The following is a 23976-nucleotide window of genomic DNA, read 5'->3' on the forward strand; positions in this document are numbered from 1 at the left end:
ACAGTCTTCCTGATCTCGTGTTGAATCTTCGCCATCTCTTTGGAAGGAAGAGTTAGAATAGCTATCCTGGAGCCTGTGACAAATCCCAAGAACGTTGTTCTTTATGCAGGAACAAGTAAAGACTTCTTTTTGCTGATCAAGAACTCCAGGTGTTCCAAAAAGTCATCAGCCTTCTGAAGTTGACACAATAGAGTTTGCGGACACTGAGTCATCAGCAGACTATTGTCCAGGTAAATAATTGAACGCATGATGTGTCTGCAGAGGAGTTCTATTGCCGGTTTGAGAACCTTGGTAAAGCACCAAGGGGCAGACAACTGGCAGAAGGGAAGTGTCTGAAATTTGAATGCCTGGTGCTGCTAGTGGTGGATAAATGGGAAATGTTGGACCCAATCTCGCCAACTAGTCTCCTGGTCTCAGTAGGTCTTATAAAAGATGGATTCCTTCCATCTTGAAGTGTCGCTATACCAGCCACTCATTGAGCTCCCTGGAGGTTGATGGCCAGGCCATGTCCTCCATCTCTCTTTTCCACCAAAAAGAAGTGCCCCACATATCTGGGTGAAATACTGTAGGGAGAGCAGCCTCTTTGCCCTTCAAATCTGAGATCTCCTTATCCATGAGAATGGAGTCCTCTTGGGAGAAGAAAAGAGGCTGGGTTCTGGATGTTTGGGTTGGAGTCCCTGTAGGAGGCTGGCCTGGCTTGTAGTGGGTACCAGAGGTACTTACACCTTGTGCCAGGTCCAGGTATTCCTTATTAGTGTAGAAGAGGTGTTTCTAGCAGCTTAGGCTGATAGAAGGTAGCTATGGCAAAGCAGCTTAGGCTGAACTAGGAGACATGTAAAGCTCCTACTATACCACTGGTGTCATATGCAGAATATCATAAGAAAACACAATACACAGAAGTACTAAAAATAAAGGTACTTTATTTTTATGACAATATGCCAAAAGTATCTCAGTGAGTACCCTCAGTATGAGGATAGGATATATACACAAGATATATGTACACAAACCAAAATTATGCAGATAATAGCAAAAGAAAGTAATGCAAGCAATGTAAACTTACAATAGATTGCAATAGGAGCACATAGGTATAGGGTCAACACAAACCATATACTCCAAAAGTGGAATGCGAACCACGAATGGGACTGTAAGAAAACAGTGAGGGTTAGAAAAATAGCCCACCCCAAGACCCTGAAAGGTAGGTGTAAAGTGCACCTACTACCCCCAGAGAGCACAGAAGTCGTGATAGGGGGATTCTGCAGGAAGAACAAACACCAGCAATGCAACAACAGTGGATTTCCGGACCTGAGTACCTGTAAGACAAGGGGACCAAGTCCAAGAGTCGCGACAGTGTCGAGAGTGGGCAGGAGCCCAAGAAATGCCAGCTAAGGGTGCAAGGAAGCTGCCACCTGTTGGAAGAAGCTTGGTGTTCTGCAAGAACGAAGAGGACTAGGAACTTCCCCTTTGGAGGATGGATGTCCCACGTCGTGAAGAAGCTTGCAGAGGTGTTCCCATGCAGAAAGACCGCAAACAAGCCTTGCTAGCTGCAAGGGTCCCGGTTAGGGTTTTTGGATGCTGCTGTGGCCCAGGAGGGACCAGGATGTCACCACTTGGATGAGGAGACAGAGTGGGCGCCCAGCAAGTCAGGGAGCCCTCACAGAAGCAGGCAGCACCCGCAGAAGTACCTAAACAGGCACTTAGAAGAAAAGTGAACCGAAGTCCACCCGAAGTCACAAAAGGGAGTCCCACGACGCCGGAGGACAACTCAGAAGGTTGTGCACTGCAGGTTAGAGTGTCGGGAACGCAGGCTTGGCTGTGCACGAAGGAAATCCAGGAAGAATGCACAGGAGACGGAGCAGCTGCAAATCACACGGTACCCAGCAATGCAGTCTAGCGTGGGGAGGCAAGGACTTACCTCCACCAAACTTGGACTGAAGAGTCACTGGACTGTGGGAGTCACTTGGACAGAGTTGCTGAGTTCCAGGGACCACGCTCGTCGTGCTGAGAGGGGACCCAGAGGACCGGTGATGCAGTCTTTTGTTGCCTGCGGTTGCAGGGGGAAGATTCCGTCGACCCATGGGAGATTTCTTCAGAGCTCCTGGTGCAGAGAGGAGGCAGGCTACCCCCAGAGCATGCACCACCTGGAAACAGTCGAGAAAGCCGGCAGGATGAAGCGATACAAGGTTGCTAGTAGTTGTCTTGCTACTTTGTTGCAGTTTTGCAGGTGTCCTGAGCAGTCAGCGGTCGATCCTTCGGCAGAAGGTGAAGAGGGAGATGCAGAGGAACTCTGGTGAGCTCTTGCATTCGTTATCTGGTGAGATCCCCAAAGCAGAGACCCTAAATAGCCAGAAAAAGAGGTTTTGCTACCTAGGAAGGAGGATTGGCTACCAAGAGAGGTAAGAGCCTATCAGAAGGAGCATCTGACGTCACCTGCTGGCACTGGCCACTCAGAGCAGTCCAGTGTGCCACAAACACCTCTGTTTCCAAGATGGCAAAGGTCTGGGACACACTGGAGGAGCTCTGGGCACCTCCCCTGGGAGGTGCAGGTCAGGGGAGTGGTCACTCCCCTTTCCTTTGTCCAGTTTCGCGCCAGAGCAGGGCTGGGGGTCCCTGAACTGGTGTAGACTGGCTTATGCAGAGATGGGCACCATCTGTGCCCATCAAAGCATTTCCAGAGGCTGGGGGAGGCTACTCCTCCCCAGCCCTTCACACCTATTTCCAAAGGGAGAAGGTGTTACACCCTCTCTCAGAGGAATTCCTTTATTCTGCCTTCCTGGGCCAGGGCTGCCTGGACCCCAGGAGGGCAGAAACCTGTCTGAGGGGTTGGCAGCAGCTGCAGTGGAGACCCCGGAAAGGCAGTTTGGCAGTACCCGGGTTCTGTGCTAGAGACCCGGGGGATCATGGAATTGTCCCCCCAATGCCAGAATGCATTGGGATGACAATTCCATGATCTTAGACATGTTACATGGCCATGTTCGGAGTTACCATTGTGACGCTGTACATAGGTAGTGACCTATGTACAGTGCATGCGTGAAATGGTGTCCCCGCACTCACAAAGTCCGGGGAATTTGCCCTGAACGATGTGGGGGCACCTTGGCTAGTGCCAGGGTGCCCACACACTAAGTAACTTTTCACCCAACCTTCACTAGGTGAAGGTTAGACATATAGGTGACTTATAAGTTACTTAAGTGCAGTGGTAAATGGCTGTGAAATAACGTGGATGTTATTTCACTCAGGCTGCACAGGCAGGCCTGTGTAAGAATTGTCCGAGCTCCCTATGGGTGGCAAAAGAAATGCTGCAGCCCATAGGGATCTCCTGGAACCCCAATACCCTGGGTACCTCAGTACCATATACCAGGGAATTATATGGGTGTACCAGTATGCCAATGTGAATTGGTAAATTTAGTCACTAGCCTGTTAGTGACACATTTGGAAAGCAGAGAGAGCATAACCACTGAGGTTCTGGTTAGCAGAGCCTCAGTGAGACGGTTAGGCATCACACAGGGAACACATACAGGGCACATACGTATGAGCACTGGGGCCCTGCCTGGGAGGGTCCCAGTGACACATAGACTAAAACAACATATATACAGTGAAATATGGGGGTAACATGCCAGGCAAGATGGTACTTTCCTACAGTCCCCAAGAACTCTATGAAAATCTCGGACTGTCAGAGCTCGCCAATTGTTTAGCACCTTGCTACTCTTAGTTGGGAAGAAAGGAGAGTTCTCACCTTAGGAAGATCCTTGGGTGTGGCCTCGAACACCTCCTCTTGTCCCGCGGCTGCTCTAGACTCATGGACTGACAGAATCCTCAATATCCTGCCTCTGTTCTTGGCGGGAGCGTTGGTGTAGGAAGGTGGCCCTTTTTTTACATGGTTAGCCCCCACTTTTTGCCTGGTACATGTTGTGATTTCGACTGAAAATGAACTGGGTTCCTGCTAACTAGGTCTCCAAGTCCAGATCTATTTCCCAAAATGGTACAGTTCTTTTCCCCAATTGACACAACCTTTAGGGCCCTCTGTAAGTCCCTACTAAATGGTACACCCGGGCACCTATGGCCACTGGTACTAACGAATGTCTCTAAGGGTTGCAGCACAAATTGTGCCACCCTCTGGGACCCCTCACCAAACACACACACTGCTGCCTTTGCAGGCTCTACGTCTTGGTGCTGACAAAAGTGAAAACACAACTTGGCACACATCCCTGTGTGCCATGTCTCCTACCACTGTATATGATATTGTAAGTCATCCCTACAGAAAGCCTTGCAGCCCTTAGACAGGGTGCATTATATCATGTGATGACATGTCTACATACACAGATATGCCCCTGCTATGTCTTTGTTGATTCTTAGCTATAGTAAGTGAACAGGGAAGCCATTTTAAATACACGAGCTGGACACTGGTTAATATGAGTTCCCCAGCTACATGATGGCTTCTCTGAACATATTAATAAACCCTCACTGATTCCAGTGATGTATTTATTAATACATGCACTCAGAGGTCTCCTTTGAGGTGCCCCCTGAAAAACCTACCGACCGGTAGTGTGTTGGCTGACTGGTGTTAACTGGTCCGGCCGCATACATACATTTCTGGCCTCCTGAGGTGAGAGCCTACGCTCTCAGAGACCAGAAAAAAAGTCTGCTCTGGGCAGAGGTGTTGACACCTCCTCTCTGCAGGATGTGCATTCCAGAGCGGGAATCTTCAAAGGCCAAACCACCTTTGTTATCTGACCCAGGTCTCTTCACATGGTGGAGATGACCACTCCCTGTCCTGACCCCACTTCTTGGCAGCAAGACAGGTGGGAAAATTAGTAAGATTAGGAGGTGTGCCCAAATCATTCCTAAGGTGGACTAGCTGATGTGGACACCACTTTTCAAATTCCTCCATCTTGTTTTGGACGGAATTAGCATTCTAGAGTCGGGGTTATGCTTACTTCCCACCGGAATTGGTCATATAGAGGGTGTAGTGTCACTAAAGATAGGCAGCCCATAGGCTGCTACCTGGCACTCCCATTAACACCACTAAAATGAGTATTTAGGTGGCATCCCTGAACCCAAGAACTCCGATTTGACTGATCAAGAGAAGAAGGACTCAGAAGTGTGACTGCCTGGCGAGAACAGCAGAAGAGCTGCTCAAAACCCTGCCTGCTCTCAACTCTCAAAAGGAGGAGGATTCTTCCTCCAGATAGGTACTTTCAGGGGTTTGCATCCTGAATGCCGGGATGGTGCTAGGTTTCCGAGCAGATTTAGTGAGTCAGACTCTCTGGGTAATGATTGGGACCAACACCCTAAGATCACGAGGGTCACAGCATGGGCCAGTCCCCAGGTTGTGGAAAGCAAGCTTGTATAATGATAGCCCTGAAAATGCAGAACACCTAAGGCGGGCATCTTTATGGAGGACTGGTGAGGTCAAGGCTCTGCCGCACTTGTGGCAGCTTTCCCACTGTGAAAGGGATGAAGTGCACAGTGGCTGCAGAGCTGGAAAAGAATCTCTACGTTAGCTGGATGGTCTCTAGTGGCTGGGGCTCACCACCGCAGTCAGGCAGTCCCAAATTGGGATAAATTAAACTCTGTGTGAAATGTGATCCCACGGACATGTGAAAGAAATATCATTAGGTTACAGTAATAAGCCCACAACACACTAAAGCTTTATAAAAAAAAAAAATCTCCCAAAGACACAAGAGAACAAGGAGCTCTTAACATCATGGCTGCTGAAGCAGCGAAGAAAGAGGGGGTGTAGAAAACAATGACGGGCTGTGTTCAGGAGAGAGGACTGTGATTGGTTAACAATGTTTTTCTCCTTCCCAAGGGTTCATGGGAAATGAATTGTTTTGGTTGTTTTAAGGTTTCTGTTTAATAAAAGAGGAGAAAGATGATCATAAGCCTCGCCTCCAGTCCTGCCAAAAAATCGTGGCTACTGGAGCCCTCCGCTCTTCAAGCTTCTTCTAGTTGGTCCTTGCGCATTGAGACTAAGAAGCTCAGCACTCTGGTGGCACCAGCCTAAAAGCAAGCGTGTCGCTCTTCCCCCAAAACAACCAATTTTAAATTTGATTCTTGCTTGAAAATAGTTGCCAACACAAGGTACTAAAGTTTGACGTAATGTGGTCAAACTTCCTGGATGACAATATAAATCTGACTGTGGAGTGTAGTAGGAGTTTGAGTGACTGCCCCAGGTGGGAAAGAGTCGGAACTTGGGTAAAGTTTTTTTTCTTTTTTGAGTGATTTTGTTACTGTGAGTCCATAAGCTCTCTCCCACCGCCTCTGCAAATCCCTCAGCTATTGGCTGTAAAACACAGTGTTTGCCACTTGTTTATCAAGCAGAAATTATATGGGTGTAAGGAGTTGGAGTGGGGACAGGACGTGCCTGCAGGTGAGACACACACACACGGCTTTTCTTGTAAAAAGCATACCAAATTGTTACATAAAGTATATGATCTGATAGAGACTTTTAGCCACAGATACATTACCTTTGAATTCTCCCCAGGCATCAGACTGGATTCAGAAGATTTTTTGTGTGTACCCTTGCGTGCCAGTAGGTAGTGTAGGTTGACTTCGCTCTGCATCATTGACGTTGTCCGCACCGGAAGTGTCATCTGCTTCACCTATATAGATGCCACTTCGGAGCGCTGACGTCAGTTCTATTCCTTCCGCGCCAGTCAGTGCAGATCTGAAGAGAGCTACCCCTCTCTTTTTTGGACAGGATTTTTTGGACATTTTGTCAAACTTTTTTGAGGTGTTTTGCCTCATGGTGAATTAGGTTATGGTGTCATCAAGGAAGACAGGGTGTAAATCCTGTGGCGCCTGTCACTGTGACATGCATATTCCTGCGCCTACAGGACCCTTGCATCCAAGGTCAGTGCCTCTGCCTTATTCTGAAGGGCTAGGCCTTGGGTAAGATTGGAAGGGATCACTGTACCCTTTAGAATACTAGTCAGAAGAACTGGATATGGACTGGTGTGAGGAACTGGGTGATGCCAGAGGATTGGACACATCTCCTGATGCCGGCATGCTTTGTCCCCCTACTGTGGCTATGGAGAAGGGAGCTACCTATGCTGTGGTGCTGAAGAGGGCGGCTAAGGTCCTGGACCTCGAGTTGCCCTCGTTGGCAGTCAAGACCAACATCTTCGTCCTCAGAACCCCTTCTTCCTTTCAACGAAGCCCTCACTGACGTCCTATAGGGGAACCTGGTCCAAGCCCAGCTCAGGGGCTCCTGTGAATAGGACAATTGCCCACCACCCCAGGGGTTGCAAACTTCCTCACCCAACACCCTATCCCAGAGAGCTTTGTGGGCCAGGCTTCAAATTCCCATGGCACTTTCCCTGCGGCACCCCTGGACAGGGAATCTAAGAGGCTGGATAGCTTCGGTAAGAAAATGTTTTCTTCCACCGGCCTGGCAATGAAGTCAGTGAACACTGCATGCTTAGTGAGCTGCTGTTCGCACACACTGTGGAAAAAGGTTGCACAAGTGCTGACACAGTTCCCAGAGGAGGCCCAGGCAGTTCTCTCCCAGCAGCTAAGGACAGTAGAGGCGCAGCTAAGTTCACTATAAGCTGTGGTTTGGGCATGACCGACTCACTGGGCAGAGCAATTTCCATGACGTGGCACTCAAACGCTTTGCCTGGCTGAGAATGTCTGGATTTTTAGGGGAGGTCCAGGCTTCCCTCATGGCCATGCCCTTTGATGACAATCGTATCTTTGGAGACAAGGCAGACTCAGCGTTGGAGTGCTTTAAGGACTCGCAGGCTACGGCCAAGTTCTCCTTAGTCATCCTCAGTCGGCCTTTCACTTCTTTTGTGGCTACTGAAGGGGCTCCCAACCGTGCCAGCCCTATTCCAGCCACCGGCCCATGTGGGCTTCTCTGCCTCGGCATGGACGAGGACACAGTTTTTCTTGATCATGTGGGTCGGGTAGCCAGCGGTCTGCTCCAACCACCACCACCACCAAGGCAGCTGCAACGTCAAAACCTTCCTAATCTTGCCCTTTTAGATCATGGGTGTCTAGTTGGTGGCAGGATCCGCCAACACCTACATCACTGGCAGTCCATAACATGGACAGGTGGGTTCTAGAAATTGTTTGAAGGGGCTACTCCTTCCCCTTTGAAACAACTCCTCCCTTTATACCTCCAGCTGATGGAGGATCATTTGTCCGTGCTCCTTAAAGGAAGTCAAGGCTCTCTTGGCCAAGGGCGCCATAGAGAGTGTTCCCCTGCCAGAAGTAAGCTGTGGTTGCTATTCCCACTACTGTCTGGTCCCCAAAAAAGACAAGGGTTTCTTCCCTGTCCTAGATCTTTGAACCCTCAATTTCTTCCTCCGAAAGGAGAGATTCAGTATGCTCACATTGGCTACTCCCGAAGACTGGATGGTAGTGTTGGACTTGTAGGTCGCCTATTTTCAAATCCCTCCCAACCCTTCCCATAGATGTTAATTGTGGTTCACGGTAGGCCATGGGCCCTTTCAGTTTAATGTGCTCCCCTCCAGCCAGTGATGTGGTGGTAGTTGCAGCTCATCTGAGCAGATCAAGGGTGTCAGTCTTCCCCTGTCTTACCGACTGGCTGTTAAAGGCAAGCTCACCCCAGGCTGGTGTCTCGCATCTCCAGACTGCGGCACACCACCTGTATTCACTGGGGTTCTCTATCAATGTGCCAAACTCACACCTAACTCCCTCTCAGACGTTCCCTTTCATCAGAGCTGTTCTGGACACAGCACCGTTTCGGGCTTATCCTCCCGAGTCCAGGATAATTCAAGCTATCATACCAATATTTCAGCCTCTATCCTGGGTTTCATTGAGACTGACTCTGAGACTGCTGGGTCTCGTGGCCTACTGCATCCTGCTAATGACTCATGCCAGTTGCCGTATTCAGGCTCTGCATGGGGACCTAAATTTCCAGTGGGTGCAGCATCAGGGGAATCTCTCCGACATGGTCCAGATCTCAGAGGGAACAGCAAAGGACCTGCAGTGGTGGCTAACGAACCGCAATTGGGTCAGAGGCACAGCCCTTTCCCTTTCACAACCAGATCTCACAGTAGTGACGGATGCCTCACTTCTGGGATGGGGCTGCCACCTGGGAGAGGTGGAGATCATAGAACTCTAGCCTCCGGTGGAATCCAGACTCCACATTAACATGGTAGAGCTCTGTACGATCTGACAGGCATTGAAAGCTTTTCTACCCTCCATCACGGGAAGGCTAGTGCAGGTGTTGACAGAGAACACCCTCGTCAAGTAGTACTGATGCAAACAGGGCAGGTGGGGTTGTGGACCCTCTGTCAAGAGGCCCTGCACCTCTGGACATGGCTGTAACAGTGGGGCATATCCCTGGAGGTTTAACATCTGGCAGGTCCCCTGAACTCCAGAGCAGACAAACTGAGCCGTCTATGCCTAGTGGATAACAAGTGGCATCTCCACCAAGAGTGGAGCAAGTTTCTTTCAGCAGTGGGGAGAACCTTGGTTAGATCTGTTGGCCTCCGCCGAGAACCCACAGTGTCAGCAATTTTGCATGCTGGAGTTTCCAAGGCAGCTCTCGCTCGGAGACACTTTGTCTCGGAGTGCCTTTCCGCCCATACCACTCCTGCCCGGAGTTCTTAAGAAGATCAGAAACAAGCATCCTTTTGGTCCCGGACTGAGCATGGAGAGCCTGGTATTCCAAGCTGCTGAACATAAGCATCGATCCTTAGATCATGCTGCCTCTTCGGGAAGATCTGTTGCAGCAGCAGGCCGGACTCCTCCACCTGAACCTGTCATCTCTCCACCTTCTTGCGTGGAGTTTGAGCTGTGGCAGTTAACGGCTTTCGACTTTACTCCCGAAACCTGCAATGTTATTCTGGCAGCTAGGTGTCCCACCACCGAAATGGTGTATGCCTTCTGGTGGAAGCAGTTTGTATCATATTGTACAGAAAAGTCTATTGATCCTCTTTCTGCTTCCCTTTATGATATTTAATTTTGATCCTTGCCCAGCAGAACTCTGCTTTGTGCACTCTGAAGCGTTATCTTTCTCCTCTGTTTGCCTTCTTGCGGCTACCTGACGAACCCTCTCTATTTAAGTACTCTTTTGTAAATAGATTTCAAAAGGGCCTTGTACATATGCTTCCCCCTTCTCCTTTCATTATTCCTCAGTGGGACTTTAACTTTCTTGATGTGTGTTCCTTTCAAACCTCTCCTCAATTGCCACATCTGGCTGCTCACATTTAAAACAGCTTTCTGTGTAGGATGAATGAGCTGCAGGCTTTATCTTCCATGCCTCAGATTTCACAGTTTATCTGGACAAACTGGTGCTTCGCACTTGGGCCTCTTTCCTGCCGTAAGTGGTAACATCATTTCCTGTGTGCCAATCTGTCACCTTGCCCTCCTTTTATGCTCCTCCACATCTGTGTAAAGAAGAGGAGAGACTCCACCGTCTTGGCCCAAAAAGAGCATTGTCATGCTTCCTTGACCGAACAAGAGAGTTTCGGTGGACGATCAACTCTTTGTGGGTTATGTTGGAGCAAAGAAAGGTCAGGAAGTGCAGAAATGGTCCATTTTTCAATGGGTCGTTCTCTGCATCAAAATATGTTACTGAGTAGTGAAAAATCCACCTTTTAAAGGCTTACAGGCTTATTCTACCAGAGCTAAATCTGTGACCACTGTGTTAGCACGTGGCGTTCCAGTCCTGGACAACTGCCAGGCTACAACGTGGGCTTCCCTGCACACGTTTACAAAGCATTACTGCCTGGACAGACAGATCCACAGGGACGGGCATGTCACCCATTCTGTCCTTCTTAGTTAAATTTTATTCAGAGGTTTGGAATTTGCAGCTAAAAGTCTATCAGGTGAACAATGTACTTATCTTTGGTGACGCATTTTCTGGTAGAGACAATATCTCCACAAATGCTTTACCGAATCCTCCCTCTCTGTGGACAGATTTCTAGGGTCAGGGATGTTCCGTTTAAGGAACATAGTCAGTACATGCCAGTGTCACTGCTCTTAATGGCTCTGTGCTTCTGTCGTGGAAAGTTGTGAAAAGTAACTGACGTCAGTGTGGCTAGATGACACATGTACAGGTGAAGCGGACATAACTTCCGGCACGGACGATGACGCCACGCTGAGTTGACGGATGCCAACTACCGGCGCGCAGGGGTACTTCCGATAAATGTTCCAGATCCATTCTGATGCCTGGGGAGAGTTCAAAGGTGAGAAATCTGCAGCTAGATATTGCCTCTACCAGGCAATGCGTTACAGAAGGTAAATAACTTGTTCTTCACAGCACAACGTGATGAAGGGAGTGAAACATTGAGGGATTAGTAATAGCAAAATCAATTTAAAGGAAATGTTATCCTTCCAAGACTTCCCCCTTTTTGCTGGACGTCCTCACTGATTTACACATAAGGCAAGGAGAGTGGTCTTAACTATGTTTTACTGATGAAAGTTATCAGGCACAAATACAATGATTTGACATCTGGTAATAAAAAATCTTAAGAAAAACTAACCTTGTTGTTTACATATTGTCATGTATTTTTCTTTATTCTAAAGGATCGGATCATTGATGCTGGCCCGAAGGGGAACTATTCTCGTTTTATGAACCACAGTTGTAACCCTAATTGTGAAACACAGAAGTGGACAGTAAATGGAGATGTCAGAGTTGGGCTTTTTGCCCTTCGTGATATAGAGCAAGGTAAGAAAGAGAATGTTTGAAGTCCCCCTCAAAACAGATAATTTTTGTTTTCGACTTGGAGCCAGGAAAAAATAAAATATTTTGGTTGGGTCGATATTATTCTTTTACACACTGTAGCCAAACATTACATTTTTTGTACTTAAAGTTGAAGCTGTGAATGAAGAGTTGCAGTATTATTGGTTGTAGCCATAGGCACTGGAAGTAGAGGTGCTAGGGGGGCTGCATAAGCCCCAAAATAACCGTGCTGGAGTTTGGAAGGTGAATGAACAATAAAGATGCCTTTAAATTATGTTTTTATCGAGTCACATTTACAGTGCATTCAAAGACAGAGGTCAAATGTCTGACTTTGTTTTGTTTTCAAATTGCTGCTTACTCCTTTAAAATGGAGACTGGTGTTTAATTTTCTATCTCTGATTGCAGAGTGAGAGAATTTTGTAAAGTGAATAATGCCAGAGTCTTGCTGGTCTGAAAGGAAAGAGTGAAGGATGTTGTTGTTTTTTTCTCACACCCAACACAATTTAAATACCTATAGATGAATTTTACAAATATTTCTAAATGTGTCAGCACATAGAAAAGTTCAAATTAAGAACTTTTTTGGTAATTCTGAAGTGTGATGTAAACAGAGATGATGCCTAAATAACAGATATTCGCTGAAATCTCTTTTCCACGCATTATTTCTTGTGGCTACATAGTTTTATCAGTAACACTATGTGCACAATTTGTGACCATTGCTGTGGAAAATATCCTGTCTGTAAATGACAATGAGCTTATGTGCTTTAGTAATATATTTGCGACAGTGTACTCCAAAATTTACCACCAGCTACATACTGCATCTTTACCGCTCTCTTGCTGAATGTGCATAGATCATATGCTACACTTGGAATTAGTGCAAAAACATGGCCATTTCACGGTCCCTATGACTTCAGTCACTTCATATAGTGGGCAGTACCCCCCCCCCCCTCTGTAAATTGATCCAACATAATTGGTTGAGGCACCAGGTAAAAACACATTTGAGTTGAGTTGAATTGACCCCTATATTTGTTTATAATAAAAGTTATTTTTTTTATATAAACATATTTTATTTTTCCAAGCATACACAGAACACAACAATAAATCAAAGCCCTTACTTCGAGCCACAGCCTCCACAGTATACAATTTCACATTAATCGTTTCTCCACTCCAAGCACATTCATCGAGGTATGGCCTGGTTTGGGTATCACCACAGTCATGGCCAAGTTGAGGTCTGAAGAGAAGGTACTTGACTCCAACACTGCCTCGTACATAACCCTACAGGGGAGAGATCATAAGCTCACGAAACCTCCAGTAATACACAACTGGAAGCCTTTTGGGCTTCATTAAAGGCGATGGGCTTCAGGCCATGCCACATCTTTATGAAGCATATGTCTTTTAGGGACCCACATGATGTTTCTTTCAGTTGTATCAGATCCAAGCACGATTTGAAGTTATGCATCAAATGCTCCCTGATGCAACCGAAGGCTATCAGGGAGGGAAAGCAAAATTGTGCATCTCCGAGCACAATAAACAGTCCTTCTCCAAGTTGTGTCCCGTTCCAATTCAAGTTCCAGTCGAGGTCTCTGTCCTCAAGTAAGTTTAAGATGAAGTTCACGGATACATCTCAATGTAAACATAAGAAGTCCAGCTTGGGCAAGTGCTTCTTTTGCCCTGGTTTCAGGGAAAGATCGTGCAGTAAGCAACCTAAAAGCCCAACATCACACTAGTTGCCAGACTTCACCCTGCAGCAGGTCAAGGCCCTCAAGCAGGTGGTACTACAGTTTTTCTGAACGATTCTAGATCCACAAGATGTGCCTTTAGCTCCCATGGATCCACCTGAGCCCCCAGTCGGACTTGTGCTCAGTTCTGCCCCAGTGCCTACTGACACGTTAGGTCTCTGCCCATCACCTCACTGGTGGCATGCTGCACCTACTCTCATTTTCCAGAGATAATGCCAACTTGATGCCACCCTTGACTGTAATAATGCACATTTCAGATCTTACCCGGATGCTGATATTGGATCCAGGAACAAGTTTGGATTGATCTAGGCCATTGTCTTATTATAAGATTACTAACACACATCCTGTGTTGTTTGAGGACTCTTTGGCAGTGCCTTTGTGTCAATATCTTTGTTTCTTGAGGCCTTATTTAGATACTTAGATACCATACAAGAATGCTCTACATGACTGGAATGAGGAGGAGGTGGATAATTTGTTACACTAATGGTGGATTTAATGTAGACCTCCAAATCTTTAGTGATCTAGACGGTTTACTAGGGACTGAATTGGACTCTCCAGTTAGACCTGTATTCGAGGCTATCCATAAATCAGCAAAACTTTTCAACTGGTGCATTATGAAGTCGACAGCCCTGAGAGGCTTTGATGATGATGGATGGGATGCTGAGTAGCAGTAGTGTGTGAGCCTCGTGTTCTTTTTAAAAACATGTTGCTTAAGGCTCACAATTTGCAAATCTTATTTGGGAAAAGAGTACATTCTAGCACCAATCCTGTGCGTATTACTTTCTAGGCACCCTGTGAGGGGCTAGGACTCGTTCTCCCCAAGTGCACCAGCAAGGTTCCGGACAAATTCCAGTTGTTACTGGTCAGATAAGCGATTGTAGATGCAGGGTGTCTTTAGCTTTTGTGTCCCAGTAGCACAACAGAAGACTAGCTAACTAGTCCTTGTAGTCCACTCTTTGGTTCTTAGCACAATTGGAGGAACAGGTCCAGCCCTTGGGACCAGCAGGTGCTGCCCTTCTGTCTATGAAGTCCTGTCTTGCTTCAGCAGGTGGAGACTTTCTTGGTGCAGCCTTTCATTATAAGGTTCAGCAGGTGCAGTCCTCGTTTTATTGCCGAGCTCACTAGTGTTCTGAGGCTGATAGCCAGGGATGCCACCTTCATGCCAATTTTGAATTGACGGGTGTGAAGGACTTCCTGACCAATGGGGCTAATATTTCTATGAGCAACCCACCCACTTTTATATTGCTTCCTGAGGTATTGGTGCTGAACAATCCCACAGTGCGTCGCTCTGTCCAAATCCAGGATTGTAGGAAAGTACCATCTTGCCTGGCATGTTACCCCCATTTTTACTTGCGTGTCAGTTTGTTTTTGCCTTTCTCACTGGGATACTGCCAGCCAGGACCCCAGTGCTCATTGTTTGTGGCCTGAATGTGTTCCCTGTGTGGTGCCTAACTGTGTCACTGAGGCTCTGCTAACCAGAACCTCAGTGCTTATGCTCTCTCTGCTTTTAAAATTGTCACTGCAGGCTAGTGACCATTTTTACCAATTCTGATTGGCACACTGGAACACCCTTATAATCCCCTAGTATATGGCACCTAGGTACCCAGGGTATTGGGGTTCCAGGAGATCCCTATGGGCTGCAGCATTTATTTTGCCACCCATAGGGAGGGCAGACAATTCTTACACAGGACTGCCACTGCTGCCTGAGTGAAATAACATCCACGTTATTTCACAGCCATTTTACACTGCACGTAGGTGCAAAGTTACTAAGTGTGAGGGCACCCTGGCACTAGCCAAGGTGCACCCACATAGTTCAGGGCAATCTCCCCGGACTTTGTGAGTGCGGGGACACCATTACATGCGTGCACTACCTATAGGTCAATACCTATATGTAGCTTCACAATGGTTACTCCGAATATGGCCATCTAACATGTCTAAGGTCATGGAATTGTCCCCCCCATGCCAAATCTGGTATTGGGGTGCCAATCCCATGCATCCCTGGGGCTCCAGCATGGACCCCGGGTAGTGCCAAACTAGCTCTCTGGGGTTTTCACTGCAGCTACTGCTGCTGCCAAACCAAGGACAGGCTTCTGCCCTCCTGGCGTCTGGGCAGCCCAGTCCCAGGAAGACAGAACAAAGGATTTCCTCTGAGAGAGGGTGTTACACCCTCTCGCTTTGAAAATAGGTGTTAAGGGCCTGAGAGGAGTAGCTTCTCCTGGCCTCTGGGAATGCTTTGAAGGGCACAGATGGTGCCCTCCTTGCATACACCAGTCTACACCGGTTCAGGGATCTCCCAGCCCCTGCTCTGGTGTGAAACTGGACAATGGAAAGGGGAGTGACCACTCCCCTGTCCATCACCACCCCAGGGGTGGTGCCCAGAGCTCCTCCAGTTTGTCCCAGACCTCTGCCATCTTGCATGCAGAGGTGTGAGGGCACAGTGGAGGCCTCTGAGTGGCCAGTGCCAGCAGGTGACGTCAGAGACCCCTCCTGATAGGTGCTTAACTGGTTAGGTGGCCAATCCTCCTTAGGGTCTCATGTGGGTTTCTCATCAGATAACGAATGCAAGAGCTCACCAGAGTTCCTCTGCATCTCCCTCGTCGACTTCTCCCAAGGATCGACCGCTGACTGCTCCAGGACGCCTGCAAAGCCGCAACAAAGTAGCAAGACGACTACCAGCAACACTGTAGCGCGTAATCCTGCCGGCTTTCTCAACTGTTTCCCGGTGGCACATGCTCTGAGGGCTGCCTGCCTTCACCCTGCACTGGAAGCCAAGAAGAAATCTCCTGTGGGTCGACGGAATCTTCCCCCTGCTAACGCAGGTACCAAACTTCTGCATCACCGGTCCTCTTTGTCCCCTCTCATCTTGACAAGCGTGGTCCCTGGAACACAGGAGCTGGATCCAAGTGACCCCGACAGTCCAGTGGTCCTTCTGTCCAAATTTGGTGGAGTCCTTGCCTCCCCACGAAAGACAGTTATCCTGTGTACTGCGTGATCTGCAGCTGCTAGGGCTTCTGTGCACTTTTGCAAGGAATCCTTAGTGCACAGCATAGCCCAGGTCCCCAGCACTCCGTCCTGCATTACTCAACTCGCTGAGTTGACCACCGACTTCGTGGGACCCTCCTTTGTAGTGTTGAGATGACCGCTGTGCTCAGATTTCTTGGACGCCTGTTCAAGTGCTTCTGCGTGGGCTCTCTGTGCTGATGAGCGCCCCCTCTGTCTCCTCCTCCAAGGGGCGACCTCCTGGTCCTTCCTGGGCCCGGGCAGCACCTATTTTCTTCAACCGCAACCTTTGCAGCTAGCAAGGTTTGTTTGCGGTCTTTCTGCGTGGAAACAACTCTGCATCCTCCAGCACGCCGTGGGACATCTTCTGTGCAAGGAAAAGTTCCTAGCATCTTCCGTTGTTGCAGAATCTTCAGCTTCTTCCACCCTGAGGCAGCCATTTTGCACCTTCATCCAAGGTTTAGTGGGCTCCTGCCCCCGGACACTTTCGTGACTCTTGAACTTGGTCCCCTTTCTTTTCAGGTCCTCAGGTCCAGGAATCCGTCTCAGTGCTTTCCATTCTTTTGTTGCCTTTGCAGAATTTCCTATCACAACTTTAGTGTGTTTCTGGGGAAGTAGGGCAACTTTACTCCTACTTTTCAGGATCTTGGGGTGGGGTATCTTGGACACCCTTAGTGTTTTCTTACACTCCCAGTGACCCTCTACACACTACACTAGGCCTCGGGTCCCTAGGTGGTTCACATTCCACTTTCTTAGTATATGGTAAGTGTTGCCCCTAGGCCTATTGCATCCTATTGTATTCTACAGTGTTTGCACTACTTTTCTAACTGTTTACTTACCTGATTTTGGTTTGTGTGAATATTTTGTGTATTTTACTTAGCTCCCAAGGGAGCATATCCTCTGAGATATTTTTGACACATTGTCACTAAAATAAAGTACCTTTATTTTTAGTAACTCTGGGTATTGTGATTCTTATGATATAGTGCTATATGATATAAGTGGTATAGTAGGAGCTTTGCATGTCTCCTAGTTCAGCCTAAGCTGCTCTGCTATAGCTACCTCTATCAGCCTAAGCTGCTAGAACACTACTAATCTACTAATAAGGGATAACTGGACCTTCCACAAGGTGTAAGTACCATCCAGAGAGAGTTACCCTGATCAATTTTTAACCAATTTCGACACTTTCATCGAGTTCTTGGTGTTTTGTTTTGTGTGTTGAGGATTTCCCCGAAGACCAGTTTCAAGTCTTGCAAGGCCTGTCACGTTTGCTGTTGGTGACGGATCCGCAACAGGTTTGTTTGTGGGGCCTGGAGCAAGACCATGGCCCGAAGTCGTGCTCCGAGTATCGGGCCATGCACCCGAATGCCTTGAGGGAGTGTTCCCTCAAATTTATGGCGGCCTGGTGCTCAACTCCACAGTGCTCCCAGTGTCGCTCAACAGAAAGGTCTCAAGACCGCTCGCAGACTCACCACCACTCGTCATTTAGTCTTTGGGTCACTCGGGAAGGCGAAAAAGTCGAAGAAGGCTACTTCACCCCGTTGCTCAGCTGATGTGAGGTGGGAGTAGAGTCAACACTCTAGGCCTCCATCCTAAGATCCTACTTCTGGGTCTGCTCTGCGCCTCCCCGACTTTCCGGGAGCCGGAGCAACCCCTGCCCAATTAAAAGAATTCTATGAGGCCATGAGTCTCATTTTTGGGCAGTCCGACCCCCCTTTGGGCCCTTAGGGTTCGGCTGGGGGCCCTTCGGGTTCCGTGCCGGCGGCTCTGGCCTCCGAAGTCTTCTCCAGATTCGTTACCAGATCCGTACCGACATCAGTCGTACCATCGAAAGCTTGCCTGGCTCAACCATCAACGCTCACAATGTCAGTTGTGCCCACGATCGACGATGACCTGATCCTAATCCCCGACAACTCGGAGTCGGAGCAGCGTTAGCCGCTGCCGCCCTCGTCTTCAATGGGGTCTATTCACCCCAGGTTGGATTCAAACCCTTTTCCTTATGGGTATGAATACGGGGAAGGATTGAAGGGGTCTCTTGACCGTTATGAATACCAGGACGACCCTAACATGGACTGGGCACAAGAAGTGGGCGAGGCCAGTGGTCTGGATACTTCTCCAGACACTGGCATATTGTCTCACCCTACCGTTGCTACGGCGGAGGGAGCAACATATTCTATGGTGGTCAGTAGAACAGCTGAGGTCCTTGGCCTCGAAGTGCCTACTTTAAGTTTTGTCTCATATCCTGACTTAGGTGCTTCAACCAGGGCCCTCCACATCTGAGCCGACATCACTGCGCGAGGGCGGCGTCTATGTACTACTCCCGACGTCATCACAACGCCAGCGGAGTCGACAGATGCCACCTACCGACGCGCAAGTGTACTACTCGAAGAAAAATCTCCGAATCCAGTCTGACACCTGGGGGAAAATTCTAAGGTAGGGAATCTGCAACTAGAATATGTGTCTACCAGATATTTTGTTACTGAAGGTAAGTAACTTGAATGTTAAAGTGTTTTCTCTTATGGCAGCTGGCATTACGTTCTCAGAATGCAGCCTGCCTTCTTATCAGATACACCAACTCCCTTTGGAATATGACACTTACCATGTTCCCAGATTCCCTGAAGAGTTTTGATACTCCTTTCCACAAACAGTCCACAACAGATAGAAGGCTTCCAAATATATTTTGTGATTCAGACACAACACCATGATTTGCTTGGGTTTGGCTTATTTGTCATGACACCAGGATGCACACCGTAAAGTTATTTTTATTGTATGCAGGGATCGCTCAAGGATATGCACTTTGATTGCCCTAGACTGTTTGATGACAAGACAGATTCAGCTATAGAGACATTTAAAGATAGCCTCAACATGGCCCAATCCTTTGGCTTGCTCTCTCCGCCCTGCCAGCTCAGTCATCAATCCCAGACATTCAAGGGTTATTCCCAGGGCCTAATTTACTCTCCAAGGCATCCATTGTATACACTGCAGAAGGCTGTCCAGCAGTTTTGCAACCCCAGGGGGTAGGGGGGGTGATATGGGTAGAAAATACCAATGGCTCACCCTCCGTAGTGTCAGTCCTCATCTTCCTGTTCCCCTGCTGTAGTGAAGCAGCTATAATTACCCCTTCAGGATTTGCCTGTGACCAGTGTAGAACAGCATATGCTTTTTTCCTCCCTTACTGGTGTGCAGTTACCTCAGACCAGTGGATCATGCAGATTATAAGTCATTCCTTTTTCTCAAACCCTCCAATAATTCCTCCTCTCACATAGACTTTGGTTCAGTTATTGCTGAATAAAGGCACGATAGAGAGATTCCCAAGAAAGAGAGTGGTAGTGGGTTCTGCTACCAATAATTGTCGCTGCCCGTAAGGAGCTGCGCTCAGAACAGTTGTGAACTTTCATGTTTTGAACACCTTCCTCATAATGAATATCGTTATGTGCAGATTCCTGACCTTGTAACCATCTCCAGGTGACAGAATGGATGCAGACATTTTTATTTGCAATTCCCTCATGTGTGGGTCAGTTGAATGCGACATCAGGGCCCCTACGTATGCCTGGACGTCTGTTCCTTTTTTCCTGCCCATTCTGATGCATGTTGGGAGCTCGATGCCTAGAATTTTGTCAGGACTCAAAGATTTTAACTTTAAAAGTTTTTTCAAACTTTTCCAGTGTGAATGGGACATATCTCCCCCTAAGGGTTCAGGCACCGCAGGGTCTTCCACAATCAAACATCTGTGACTGACCCACACAAGGTTGATCTCTGTTGTTTGCACTCCTCGCACAACTCTGTCATGCGACAAATTTGTTTGAATAAATCTGAAAGAAATCCAGGACTGTAAGGTCAAGTTCAATGTTGGAGAGAATGGCCGGAAGGCTCAAATGGCTCTGACTTGGAGTTGAGAGCGAGGTCATGTTCTCGTTCCTGAGGCCGATCACTCAAGCACTCTTCATGATCCAGATCATCAGGTAAGTCAAAGAAGAAGAAGCACAAGCCATCCAAGCTTGACTCTCTTTCGTCCCGCCATGAGGAGATGAGGACTATAAGTCATGGTCCCGATCTCTGACTTCAGGGCTGGCTTGAGCTTTGATACCTATTCAGCCCAAGTTCCCTGGGCCAGCCATAATCCTGCAGCAGATCCAAGCCTTCAAAGAGACCGTACTGTGAATCTTTGGTGCCCTACCAGATCCTTTTGTGTAGCACATTTGGGCCCTAAGTATCCTAGGGGCCCTCCAGTCAGTTTACCACAGGCTAATCCGCCCCAATTCCCATTTGCCCTTCATCACTGTTTCAGGATCAGTCCCGACTCCAGGGCTTAGAGCAAACCCTAGGCCCCAAACAGTGCCATGCTTGACCCTGGAACTGTGGACATTGATGCCAGCACTGACACTAGAGGAAGAGCCTGATAGTCCTTTCAGACTCAAATCAGCATTACACTCCACCAAAGTTGCACCCATCACACCCACTAGCACATTGTGTTTTGGAAATTCTTCCACTACTCTGTGACCTGTCTGACCCCATGATGATGATGATGATGATGATGATGGCAATTCAGAGGTTTATGATGATTAGAAACTCTTCTTGGATCTCCAAGATGCTAGTGGCCTCAGTACCTCAACAGACACTGAATTACAATCACCACCTCCTGATTCAGCCACAGTAGATGCTGCCTCCTTTGCAGTGTTGATCAGAAGGGCAGCAGAGCTCCCCAGCCTACAAATCCCCACCTCTGAGATTAAGACCAAGGTTCTCCCAGAGTTCCTGCAGCCAGAGCAGACCTCACAAGAGCCTCTTCTGCCCTTTAATGACACTCTTACCAATGCGCTGTTGGGCACCTGGGCAATACCAGGATTTTATCCACCACTAATGAGACAGACAGCGAGGAGTTACAAGTCTGCCCTCGGTGATCCTGCCTTTCTCCTACAACATCTACACTGGAGAGCTTGGTAGTCCAGGCATGTACAAGCAGTCTTAATCCCAGTGCGATTCTGACTACCTGCCAAATAGAAAGTTGAAGTGCATGGAGACATTTGCGTAACATATGTACTTCTCTGCCAACCTTGCTTTACGTTCCATTAATTCAGACACCCTCCTGGATTGCTACTCACATGCATTCTGGTACATTTTGACAAAGATTTTGCAATGCCTCCAATGGATCATACACAGTGGTAAACACACAATAAACTATGTGATTCACTGTGGCCTGCGCACTTCTGACTGACTGGATAGGGCCTCAGGACAAGTAAGGACCCCATGCCATGCTTGGATTGGCTCCACATGCATCTCCAATGATGTGCAACAATCCCAGAAGGAACTGCCTTTTGGTGGCACATGTCTCTTCGGGGGCCAGGTGGACTTAGCATTAAAGCGCTTCAAGGAAACCAAGGCCACAGTGCACCCCTTGGACTGGCACCAGCCGTGCGGAAGCTTCCACAACAATTTGCCTCTTTCGAGGGTTCCGAAGAGGGAACCAGCAGAGGTTCCTGCAAAGTTTACCTCAGCAACAGCAGACCTCCCAGGCTTTTTGAGACAGAGGTATGGGATCCAGCTGCCAGTGTCGAGGCCCTCAGGGGCAGTGACTTACCTAATCCCTGCCCCTCCCAACACATCCATAGCAAAACCACTTTAATGTGCCCTTGGCCATATTCAGTCGCCCAGTGGGAGGTTGGACCATCTTTCACCTCAACAGGTGGCAAAGCACCACAATAGACCAATAAGTGTTCCAAATAATCTAAAATGGATATGCCCCATCTTACTCTCCACCACTCCGAACCTGCCTTCTTCACCACAGTGCCTCCTGGAGGGCAATTATCACTACTACTTATCCATTATATGAAGGGAAGTTCAAACTCTCTTGGACAAGGGTGTCATAGAGATGGTGCCGGCATCAGAAGTCAGGACTGATTGTTACTCCCATTACATCTTGGTGCAATTTCAGAATGCTCACACTGGCCCAGGTTCTGACTTCCCTGGATCCAGGAGTCTGGATGGTAGCATTGGATCTGCAGTATTCCTATTTCATATCCCTGTCCTACAGGTGTTAACTTCGGTTTCTGTTAGGTCACAAGCTATTTTAGTTCTCAGTGCTCCCCTATGGCTTAACCAGTGTACCTTAAGTGTTTCGAAAGTGATGGTGGTGGTCACTGCCCACATTTCAAGGATGGGAATACCAGTCTTCTCATACCTTGATGACTGATTGCTGAAGACGGGCTTGCCTCAAACAGTCATGAACAGTTTCCAGAAACAAACATCTGAGCCTTCCACCTCCCAAACAAAACCCACCTATCAATCACAATACCAAAGGGGGGGGGATGGGGTTTTGTGGTTCCTATAGAGGACAATTCCCAAGAGGAAGATGGAAATTCCAGCCCGCCAAACCAAGCCCTAGCAAGCAGTGACTTCAATGTCACAACACCCCAACACTTGTCACCAGTGGGGGGAGGCTAACCAAATACTACCACAATTGGACACACATTACCACAGACACATGGGTCCTATCAATTATCCAACATGGTTATTGCATAGAATTCACAACATTCCATCCAGATGTGCCACCAAAACCGCACAGACTGTCTCCACAACACTTAGACCTATTACATATAGAGGTCCAAGCACTGTTACAAAAACAAGGAATAGAGCTACTACCCAATCACCAAAAAGGAACAGGCGTTTACTCACTATATTTCCTCATTCCAAAAAAGGACAAAACATTAAGGCCTATCTTAGATCTCAGAACACTGAATCGCTTCATCAGATCAGATCATTTCCACATGGTAACACTTCAAGACGTAGTTCCCTTACTAAAAAAGGAGGAATACATGACAACACTGGATCTCAAGGATGCGTATTTCCACATACCCATCCACCCTTCTCACAGGAAATACCTAAGGTTTGTAATTCAAGGCAAACATTATCAGTTCAAAGTGCTACCGTTCGGGATAACAACAGCCCCCAGAGTATTTACAAAATGCCTAGCCGTAGTAGCAGCTCACATAAGGAGACAGCACATGCACGTATTCCCATATTTGGACGAATGGCTAATAAAAGCCAACACTCAACAACAATGTCAATTTCACACACAATACGTCATAGAAACTCTACACAAACTAGGGTTTTCTATAAATTACCAAAAATCACATCTGCAACCATCACAAATACAACAATACTTGGGAGCAACACTCAACACACAAACAGCAATTGCCACTCCAAGTCCACAAAGAGTCCAATCGTTCCAAAATGTAAGATCAAGCATACAACCAAACCAACACTACACGGTAAGGTTTGTAATGAAACTACTAGGCATGATGTCCTCATGCATAGCCATTGTCCCAAACGCAAGACTACACATGCAACCCTTACAACAGTGCCTAGCAAAACAATGGACGCAAGCACAGGGTCAAATACAAGATCTAGTGTTGATAGACCGCCAAACACACTCTTCGCTTCAGTGGTGGAACCCTATAAATTTAAACAAAGGGCGGCCATTTCAAGACCCAGTGCCTCACGCCATTATCACAACAGATGCTTCCATGGTTGGGTGGGGAGCACACCTCAACAATCATAGCATACAAGGTCAATGGGACAATCAACAAA

At 47.8% G+C, this 23976-nt stretch overlaps 1 protein-coding gene across 3 annotated transcripts in view; it reads left to right on the top strand.

Annotated features, from left to right (window-relative positions):
* The window catches only part of NSD3 (nuclear receptor binding SET domain protein 3), a 1432226-nt gene that overhangs the window by 1155664 nt on the left and 252586 nt on the right, over positions 1-23976 (top strand). For all 3 annotated transcript variants that reach the window (XM_069214018.1, XM_069214019.1, XM_069214020.1), the window contains one exon: positions 11500-11641. In XM_069214018.1, coding sequence (XP_069070119.1) covers positions 11500-11641 — 142 coding nt within the window. The remainder of the gene's footprint in view (positions 1-11499; positions 11642-23976) is intronic.

Source organism: Pleurodeles waltl, chromosome 11 (genome assembly GCF_031143425.1).
Source record: "Pleurodeles waltl isolate 20211129_DDA chromosome 11, aPleWal1.hap1.20221129, whole genome shotgun sequence".
Taxonomy (NCBI): Eukaryota; Metazoa; Chordata; class Amphibia; order Caudata; family Salamandridae; genus Pleurodeles; species Pleurodeles waltl.